This window comes from Corvus brachyrhynchos, unplaced genomic scaffold (genome assembly GCF_000691975.1).
Source record: "Corvus brachyrhynchos isolate BGI_N302 unplaced genomic scaffold, ASM69197v1 scaffold17, whole genome shotgun sequence".
In the NCBI taxonomy this organism is placed as follows: domain Eukaryota; kingdom Metazoa; phylum Chordata; class Aves; order Passeriformes; family Corvidae; genus Corvus; species Corvus brachyrhynchos.
Genome location: NW_008240046.1, coordinates 2,711,265 through 2,722,352, shown reverse-complemented (window position 1 = coordinate 2,722,352; position 11,088 = coordinate 2,711,265). Strand labels below are relative to the sequence as shown.

Here is an 11,088-nt window from a genome sequence, read left to right as displayed (position 1 = left end):
ATAGGCACTGTATCATTTCTCAGATTCTGTATTAAATAATGATTTCTGGAAATAGACAACAGGGCAAAATATAGAAGTACATCGAACAGCCAGAAGCTCAGGGAGTCCCAGGTACCTACCACAAACTATCACTTGCACTAGTTGGAGGAATACCAGACCAGAACTGGGTGACCACAACACACCACAGCTGGTCCTCCACCCATGCAGCACTGTTCAGTGCAAAGGTTTCAGAGATCCTGCCTTTTTCTTGCTGCACATGCCAACATTAGTTTTTCCACATTTCAGGCTAACCTCTCTCTGGACTACTGCATCCATGTAATTCACTAGCACGCTTACACTGTACCCCTTACTGCCTTTGTCATGCACCTTTGGAAACCTAAGTTGCACATACCGATGAACTCCTTCCTTCTTCCTTCACTGTTTTTTCTTTTCTTCAAAGATTAAGCATCACTGCTGGGGATTTTTATCTGTAGAAGCGATATGGAGAAAATGTTGATTGTTTCAACTTCGATTTTACAGGAGTGGTTCATTTGCTATTTCTGCTGAGGGATTCAATGTATGGATTTGCAGGTGGCTTTTTAAAAAAATATTCTCTGAATCAGAAATTACTCTTCATATGGAAGACAGTATATGATGACAATTTCTGGTACTCAGAAAACAGGAGATCTAATTTTACACATTCTTAAGGATGCTCAGCTACAGCATACTCTGGGCTCTATTACTTCTTTCTCATACTTCTGGAAGGAAAAGCCCTGAGCTTTTACGAACTTGGGAACTTGTTAAGTGGTATTACTTCCCTCCAGCTTCTAGTCCAAAGCCTTTTACTGAGAATTTGTGTAAGTCCATTACTAAGTGCACTCAGATGAGAACTAGAGTCACTGTTCTCAGAAAGCATGACTGGTAAATAGATAACAAGCATCTTTACGCTTTTCTAACTATATAGAGGCAACTGTTTTATTGTACCAGGGAGTTGGACGGAAATTAACAACCACTGTAGATGGTACTGTACTTTTAGGGGAAGTCTCACACAGTTCTGAAATGGCACCCCACCAACTGTGGTTCTGTTTTTCAATGTCAAAAAATGTAACAACATAGATGTAGGCATAGATTATTATTATTATTTTTATTGCTCCTGTTAAAAAGTCAGTGTTTGAACTATGACACTATGATGTAAAAATGCAACATTACTGAGTGCTCTAACAGTATGAAGTCCATTATGACAAGATTTTAAACATGAAGCATAAGCTCCACTATGGATTTCCAAATTAAAAACAACAAGCTTAAGAGGTAAATGGATTAATAATAACTGATGTATGTGGAATTTCAATACTAAATGAATACAAAGTGGACTTGCAAGAACGAAAGATATAAAAATCACATCCTGGATGACTCTCCACTATAACAAAACACCAGTGTCTACTAACTCTGTGCTTGGGAACTGAACAAAAATATGGCAATATTCCTAATTCTGAAGCAAACCTGAACAACAGCTTATCCATGAGTATTATTGCACAGTGTTGCTTTGACTGGCTTGCAAACTACTTTTGCATTAAGAAAAGTGAGACTTATTTTTTTATTTACGTAATCTTATTTGAAATATGCATTGCAAAAAGAATGGTGTCCTAATTAGAAATTCCATACCCTTTATGAAACAGTTTAAGCATATCTGGCACACCATGAAGCTCTTGAAATGACTCTACTTCTTCAGAAAAAGTCTTAACATTTCTCAGAGGATGGGTGGGCACAGAGTAGCAAATAAAGGGAAAAAAAATGATGGTAGACATTAGTTTCTCAGCAAGAAGATGTTTTATATCACACAGCAGATCAGAAATAAATAAGATGAAATTTGAGGAGTCTGAATATAAATCCTTGAATGATGCTGCAAGAGTCACAGGCTTCACCAAATTAATGTCAGTATATTTTGTTAAGAATAATGTAGTTACTATATACAGTATGTTTATCAGATAATGCCAACTAACAATACACTAGATTAATGGTTGTCAAACAAGAAATATACTAAACCAACATATTTAAAAAAAAGGAAGGCAATCCCCCAGTTATGCATAGCTCCATATGATAATGTCCAGCTCCCTGGAGTCCAATGGATTGACAGCTTCAAGCATCAGGAAGCAGTTTTCTGAAGCGTCAACAACATAATTAACAGAACCCAGCCAAGTTGTAGGGGAAATACACTGTCAAAAATCTCAAGTCCAATCACAAATCACCCTGTAAATGTTACCACTGCATAGCTGCAATGGGGCAGTCATCCATTCAAAGGTTTTACACTGACGTATTTCTTCAAAAGACCTTCTAAAGGATGTGCTACTTAACATGGTGGTGATCCAAACAAAAAAAAAAAAATATGACAAACCCAAAGCACTTAGGTTTAGAAGCACTTATTGAGGAATCCATACCATATTTACAGTGTATTGTGTATGACTGCACGCTCTAGTAAGTTTCTCCTGTTTACTATTTCTTATGTGGCATCTTACTCTTCATAGTATTTCTACACACTAAGAAGTCTTTTCCCCAAGGAACCAGCTTCTCTGATATGGAAAGCCACCATGCCCGTATCTTGCTTTGCTACAGTAAGGCATGTACAATGAACATAACAATGTCAAATCCCCATGGATCATGACAAAATGACTCAGTTCTTCCCTTTGTTTCTTGCTCAGCTTCTCTGCTCTGTTACAGCTGTACACGTCAGTCACCATCCATGTGTTCTTGTCTAGAAAGTAGCGGCTTCCCATCTGTATCACCCAGCTTTTTTTGCATCTCTTCCATAGCTTTCAGCAGAGTTGCTCGCTCCTGCTCGAGAGTGAGAATGGACTGCTTCAGTTTGCCTTCATTAGTCAATAAAAGCTCTACTGTAGCTTCAAGGTTTTGGATTTTTCCATTAGCCACCTATCAAAGTAAAAAGGAGGGGAGAAAGGATGGGAAGGGAAAAAAAGGTAAATTCATTAATGACTGAAACCATCTTTAAATTATTTTTTGAGATACATGAATACATATAAAATACTTTAGAAATTATGGAAAATTAAACTCAGAATATAATGCAAAGTAATGAAATTAGAAGGCTACCAAATCTGCAAATTTTATACCAAAGAACTGCAGGTTAATACAAGCTTCTGTATGGGTCAGTTGGGAGATATTTTTGCTCTAACCATTCCACTCTCAGAATTTCTTCTGCATATAAACTTTGAGGGCTAAACTAAATAAAACTTTTAAGTGGCTACATTTTAAATTCACTAGACCAAGCACCAATCCCTCCTGTGACGTGGTGTAGGACTCTTCTGAAAAGGTGTATAAATTAGAAAATTAGAATGTTAATCATATATGAAATATAAATTGTACCTGCAACTCTTCCAGGAGATCAAAGTTTTGTTTGCGCAAGCTACTGTTTGCCTTTTCTAATTTATCCAGTCTCTGATTGTCATTTAAAGATGAATCTATAAGCTCATCCTGAAGCACATGATATTCAACTTCATAAGCTTGCAACTGTTTGGCAATATCCATTTCAAACACCTGTTGTATATAAAAAAAATTATTAGGTGCTGTGCAGATCAAAAACATTGCTCTTTCAATGATTTAAAACCTATTGATCTAGATCTAGACTTAGATATTTAATCAATGCATACAAAAAAAGGACTTAGTTTTTGGCATTCACATTTCCTATTGTGGAAATGGCAAGACTGAGGCAGTAAAGTGCAATACATTGGCATTGGATCTACTTTGCTACTGATTTGCTGCCTGACTTCAGCAAAAACTACTTATACTAAAGGTTCCAAGGGTATGGACTTCATAGGGTATTCCCCTTTTCAAACTGAATACATCTCAGTTTAACGTAAACCCTTCTAGACATACCCAGAATTACCTGTCACTTCAGAAAAAGTGTGGTCCAAACCCACCTGCCACATGTACAAGTGTAAGGCTAAGTAAAATAAAAGCTTTAAATGAAAAACAGTAGACTTTGCTATCTTTATTTATGATTCTATAGTATTTTTACAGGCTGAAAGAAAATGAAATTATCTATACTTACACTAACACGCTTAACAAAAACGTTATGTAACATCAGACTAGATTTCTATTCTAGTTAACCACAAATCACTGAAATGAACGTTCAGTCTTACACATGAACATTAAGAAAACCTTTTATTTTAAAAGCAGAGAAATAAATTGATGTGCAGAGTGACCCAAAGGAAAAAAACTATTTTCTTTTCTTTTTTCTAGGTTCTGGCAAGCATCTGCCTTCAAATTATTCATAACTATGACTCCAATCTCCTCTAAACGCATTGAAGAAGGCAGTATATAAAAGGACAAGTGTGCCAATCACAGAACATAGAAGAAATAGAAGTTGATTTTTAAATGTATTTGAAAAATAGCCCAACAAGAAAGTTCCAGTGTTATTCTTAATTTTTAAACCTCTTGTACTTTATTAATTTTGAAAATGAGTAAAATGCCAAATCCCACCTTAAATACCTGTTAAAAGTAACAGGAATGATTGCCTATTTTATTTATCTGCTCTGTCTACAAAACTTTAACTGTTGGTTAAAGAAAACATCAGTTTATGAAATGTTTCTGTCACATGTCACATGTGCAATAAAAAATTATCTCATAAATAGCAGCAGAAACATATATACTGAGCATCTAAGCACAGAAGGCCAAAATACAATTTTAATTCGAGTTTGATTACACATAGGGAATTTAAATTTTCTGTGAATCTGAGCATCTCTGGAGAAGATACCCTGTTGAAATTTCAATAAGACAAGCAGTGCAATTCAGCAGGGCAGAATGTTAGTTCCTCTCATGACTTCTACCACTTCTAGGCTCTGTACTCCCGAGGAGGGAGGGAAATCCCTGCTGTCATAACCAGACTATCAAAACTGAAAGGAGGGAAACATGAGGCAAATAAAATTTTGACTAGAAACCTAGAGAACTGAAGGCATGTTAAGGCAACCAAAGGCCATGCTGCAGAAGGATGAGGAGCATGGGGACTAACCCAGGAGCTCTGTATGGACTGTGGGCTGGTCAAACAGCTGCTCTCTTCAAAGTCAGCCCTGATCAAAGTGGGGGAACTGCTCTTCCTTCAACTCACTTCTACCTACCCACTTTAAATTTAGAGCATTCAGAGCTGCCTAAACAGAGCATCCCTCCCTCCCTCCACTCAAAGCACATGGTTTTCTGCAGGTCACCTAAGCACTGCAAGTCTTTCAGCCTGGCAGGTAACATACAACCCACTTCACCCCCTGGAAATTCCTTGCTTTCCTTCCCCTTGCACAGACTTTCAGGTTCTCATCCCCTTCCTTTGACAGTAAGCACTAGGAGCAATTTTTCTGGCCCTAATGTGAGCGTGTGTCCCTGAAAGCTTTGCTGCCAGGGCTCAGAGGGAGCCCCTCGCCAGCCCTCTGCCGAGCATGTGCTGCTGCTTTCTTCATCAAGCCATGGGCTTGGATCTCCAGCAGCCCTTGGGGGGGTGTCAGCATCTGCAGTTCTGCACAGTACAGCCCCTATGTTCTGGACCACAAAGGGCCTTCAGAAAAACTGGCTAAAGCCCATCTTCTATTTGCCTGCTGCAGTTTAGATGTCAAGTGTAACAACATCTAGGGTTTTTAAACAGGCAAGCCTTAATTGAAATAATTTGTGATTTTTTCAAATTCCATAGGTATCATCTGGACTATTCTGCTAACTTAGCAACATTGCACCATTTTCCTTGTCTGCTGTTTAAAAAAATTGTATCAAGGGTTCCAGGTTTTGCTGTCTAGACTCACCACTCACTGCAAGAGTCTACACTGCCCCATGTACTCCTGACAGAATGTAAGGTGCTGTTACATACTGGGCCAGCACCATAAAAGCCAGTAGAGACAGAGTCAATGTAGGCAGGCTTCTAATTTCATTAAGTAAGGTTAACATCTGTGAGGCTCTTGTAAGTCAATTCTTGCTTCTGAAATGAGACTTGGAGGGCAAGATTCTTTGGTGAAAAAAAAATTAAAGTAATTTTCACTAAAGGCTTCATAAAGTGACAATAACCAATGGTTACAATACCATACAAAGCTACTATGTCAGCTTATAAGTCATCTGCTTCCAAAAGTTTTCAACATCTTCCAAACTACAAGAGAGTTCTCAGCTTGAAGTAGCTGTTCTGGTTTTTCTGTCGAGAACGTGTTAATAAGAGCATTCCTTTGCACACCTCTCATGTGTTCGGTTTATTTCATACCTGACTAATGGTCTTTTCCATCTGTACCAAACCCAAGTTGGGGAGAGTGCTTTTAATAAAATCAACAATAGTTTCTAGATTCTCATGCTGCAGAATCAAGGGCTTGTGGCTTCCCAAAAGGCTTAAAGCCACTTTAAATATAGCTTCTGATCCTTGAAGAAAGAGCATATCTGTGAAAACAAGGAACAAACAGATTATATCAGGCAAACACATCTTTTGACAAGAATATTAAAACAATAAATTGTCCAAGGACAACAACTTCTCATAGGAGTGACCCAGAGGCTAGATACACTGCACCGGACATGTGCTTTTGGCTATGGCTTTAAAAGTTTTATAGGATCAAGATTATTACTCTGAATAGCACACTTGACTAACACAATCGCTTACCAATTTGTTTAGTGAGTTTTCACAAAAAAAAAAAAGCAATCCAAGTTTAAGCTAAGTCTCCAATGAACTAGGTGGTCAAGTTTATAAGTGTTGCCACTTTTTGAGCATGTAATAGTTTAGTGGGCTGTTTTGATGTTCATAGGAATATAAATTTGAATAGAAATCTAACCCCAATGCCCTATAAAAATCATAATACTACAGGGAGAAAAACCTACACCTGAAGACACAACTGAAGATCTGAAATTCTGTTCTTCTCTCATCTGGTGGAGAAAGCCACAAAACCACAATACAACACTGAGCACATGAAGCTAAATGCACGCTTTCCAGTAGCCTCAAGTTTCAGGTGCATGTGTTTATTTTTAGTATGTGTCTCAACCACTTCTGTTAATATGCTAATAACTATATTAATAAGTACCCTGAAATCTTAGTCATAGGGCTTAAGTGTAAATATTGCAGGTGGCCCTGCAATGACAGCACCTGGCATGCCAAGCACACTGAAACTACAGTATATAGTGACCTTTCAATGTAATGCCCTTTCTTTCTTTTCCTTTACAAAGTGCCTATGTATTTATAGAGTAAAGAAATATAAGTCTGCAATAAAGGCGTCAGACAAGAAACCCAATCTGTATAAACAGCATTGCCCTGCATTTGACTTTTCTTCTACTAAAACTCAGAATCTGCTCCTGGTTTCACTGAGGGACTCACGGTGCTACAGACAGAAACATCTAACAAATGAAACAATACTGATGGAGGTGAAAAAGGAATAGAAGATACTGTGGGGTTTTATCATATTTCCTAAATATAAATTTACATTGAAAGGGCTTCTCTCTTGTTCTTTCCCTGCTTTGGATTGTGAATGCAGCCACAAAAACAATCAATCACACATAAAGTAGCACAGTGACACCAAAAAAAAAAAGTATGTCTTGATATTAAAAAAAAAAAAGAAAAAAAAAAAGAAGAGTGAAGAAAAGAGATAGAAAAAACCAAACGTTGTATGGGAAACAACTGCTAGCAAAACTGCAGGTAACTCTGATATAGTGAAGAACCTATGAAAACAGTTGTTAACAGCCTTTCTTAGTAAAACCAAACTCTTATTTCCAAATTTGTATCATAATGAAATTCCCCTCTTGAACACTCTAGCTTGCAATGTTGAAGCCATAACTCATTTCACTCTCTCCAAGAAAGAAAAGCACAAGTAAAAACTAACCATAAACCTCACACTTTGTCACCGTTTGTCCCAAAAGAGGTGTAACATTTTTCAGCTCTGTGTTGAGCTGAATGTGAACTCCAATGGCAGAAATGATTAAAAAGTGGTAACAGAGCAGGCATCTGCCTCAATTCTCTATTGAAACTCAAAACTATGGGAAAATGATTCATAGGGAAAGCTCTATATTAGGACAGGAAATACTGAAGATCAGCTAGGAAACAAAGTGAAAAAAGCAGAGCTAAAAAGAAAGAGTTTTTATGATTCAGCACCTGCCCCTTAATGACATGCAGATTAACTCAAGGTGACCTAAAAGTTGTGAATGAATGTCTGTATGACTGAGCTACTAAAACATGGCTGAAACCCCTCTCATGTAAAACAGCAAGTACTTAACAAAGACCTGTTTGTTATCCACTCCCCATGCTTCATGTTAAGTGGGATGCCAGCCAACAACAATACAGTGAAGGTACCCAAATTAATGTCATCATGACTGGCAGCCTATAGGATTAAAAAAAATTAAGCTTTATCTACAATCTTGAAACAAAATAAACACTATTCTATCAATTCTCCTCTATTAATAAGTAAGCAGGGGTACTAAAGAACACATCTTTCTTAACCCCGTACTTTCATCAGTTCCTGCTCAGGAGAAGTGTTGAAAGTTTGGACAGATAAATAAAAACTTAAAAGGAGTTTTGTTACTTGATTCATAAAACAGTCTAACCCACTTCTTTTACATATTGCCTGTCAGACGCCTGCAAAAAGCACACTCTATGGAAATCCAAAGGAATGGTCTGTAACAATTGTATCATTAAATAGGAGTGGGCTAGTTTCAAACACCAAGGGTTGAGAGATAGTATTAGAAAATGGCAGTGCAATCTCAGACTGTTAGTAACCTATACATCACTTACTTCAGCATCAACGTTCTTTCCTCCCAAGGGTTCTTATAAGTGAGCAAGGAAAACCTATATATGTATATTCTGCAAAAGTGTGTGAAGACATAGGTCAAAAATTACTGGATCCTAACTTGCCATGCTGCTAATGACAGCCAACGGCAGAGTGACAGCTCAAATATTTTTTGTTCAAAGTTGTGTTTCAGAGTCTTTAGTATGGGTGAGGATGAGATTTTACTTTCTAATGTAAATAAATGTCCAGTGTTCTCATCCTACATAGCTCCAGTAAATACTGTTTTAAGGAAATTACTAAATACTTTGAAACATTAAAAACTGCAAGTGTTGGTCACGTTGAACTTTCTCCCTAAAAAACATCAGAGGTTTTTAAGAGGCAACAGCTTCTTTCACACATGCTTTTCTCTTCTTGATGTAAAATCAGACGTGTGAAGACCACGTATCTGTACCTTCTATTCTAATGCAAAGCCTTTGTTTTCTAAAGCCCTACAATCCTCCAATGACAGATAAAGTACTAATCTGTCTATTAAGGCAGAAATCCAAACATACTGAATACACAAGGCACTTTTATAACCTCACTGCAGTCAATTGTCCCATTCAAAGACACTTCTTACCATGTACAATACTATGAAAGATTAAGAATAACAAAAAGATGAACTGATTATAAACTCAGAATATGACACTTGTATACAGCACTTCATTTGATTCCTACAGATTATTACTGTCAGCTACATACTTGCTGATGTACATTAACCTTCCAGGAAAAAAGCATGCTGTTTTCCCTAGAGTTTGGATGTTAATCATGGGACATATAGTTCTACTCTACACACCATCCTTTTCACTGGGAATTTTTCTAGCATTACTTTTAGCATGCCCTTAAACAGAAACCAGCCAGGATTCTTGTTGGTTCTTCTTGAGCTCTATATTCCTATTTGTGGTAGACAGGACCATATTGTTTTTAAGTCAGGAAAGTGTCAATATTAATGTGCTAATAAATAATTTCTTCATTGCATCTCTTAAATGAGACTGACTAAAGAAAATGAAACTGGCTTCTCATTAGAAGAGAAGAACTGGGGAGAAAGCTCCAGTCCACCCCGCTCATTATGGACAATCCAGTACCACATAATGAAGTTGAAAAACAAACAACTGAAAAGGAAACAAAGCATCTTCTCAAACACCAAACAATCTATGAAATATACATCCAGAAGATAGCATCAAGGTAAATTCTTAACTGGAATTTAATTTAAAAAGAGAGCTTCTGGAGATTTTAAAAATAGGCAACAGAAGTGACTTTAGAAACGAAATCCCCAATGATTCCAAACATTTTTGGAACTAAAATTGTCAGGATAAGAAACACTAGTTTAAACATCTTATATTTCTGCAATTTGCATTTACACTGCAAAGGCCATCTCTGTGTGTGCTTTAAAACATACCCCTCAAGCTAATTTTCTGCTGACACTGCTAGAAATGATGATAATGACTGCTGGAAATTATGACAGTGGAGTAAATGGATATATTTCTCAGATGATGCCTTTGTTACATCTCTTTTCAGCTTGAAAGTAATTAATTGTTGGTGTTGGAGTGTCATTGTTATAACACAATGCCTGCCTTCATGGCATCAAATTTTACATCCTCTCTAAAAGTGGTTACAAGGTGGGGTAACAATAAGGATGAAAAGACATTAGGGACTGTTGTTTACTTTTCTCCTCTCTCTTCCAGTTTTACTGAAATACTGCACACTCCATAGGATGATATCTGTTGTTTTTCTTCTGCTCACAGTAAGCAAAATACTTCTCCTGGGTGTCTGAAACAGATTGGATAGTAATGCTGTTCCTAATAACAAGATTCCAAATATAAGACTTCAGAAAGAACAGAGACAAGTTTTATGAAGAATTACCAAACACTCTGGATACAAATCCAAGGGGAAACTGGGAGGCAAACATGGTGAGAAACCAGGGAGCAGCATAGAGGCTGGGGCCAATCTCATGTTCCTCCAGGTGGTTATAGAGATCTCGATGGTAGTCATGAAGAAGTCGAGACAATTGGTACATCTGGATCTGCATGGAATAAGAGCAAGAGACTAAAGATCAACATGTTTTGACATTCATAATAGCAAAGTCCATGCTTCATACTTATCAGAAACAGAGAAAGATATTTGTCAATTGATGTTGGGATAAAATTGTGTGAAAACAAGAAATACTCGGAAGCCACCTAAAAGACACAGGATGGGTCACCTGTGAGCCTACAACAGGCTCATTTGCAGGATCATTTGAACCTCATTTGAACACAACAGAAGTCTTCCTATTTATGGTTTCTGTAGTTTCCCCAGAAGTATTTTGATTTGAAAATAGTGCATTTAAGATGATGTATTCTTTTCC

General features: G+C 37.2%; 1 protein-coding gene across 9 annotated transcripts in view; it reads right to left on the bottom strand.

Moving 5' to 3' along the window:
* Positions 1-1,098: 1,098 nt before the first annotated feature.
* The window catches only part of TBC1D1 (TBC1 domain family member 1), a 115,400-nt gene continuing 105,410 nt past the window's right edge, over positions 1,099-11,088 (bottom strand). For all 9 annotated transcript variants that reach the window (XM_017744568.1, XM_017744567.1, XM_017744573.1 and 6 more), the window contains 4 exons: positions 10,608-10,767; positions 6,215-6,384; positions 3,355-3,525; positions 1,099-2,904 (listed from right to left, as the gene is read on the bottom strand). In XM_017744568.1, coding sequence (XP_017600057.1) covers positions 2,704-2,904; positions 3,355-3,525; positions 6,215-6,384; positions 10,608-10,767 — 702 coding nt within the window. In that variant the 3' untranslated portion in view covers positions 1,099-2,703. The remainder of the gene's footprint in view (positions 2,905-3,354; positions 3,526-6,214; positions 6,385-10,607; positions 10,768-11,088) is intronic.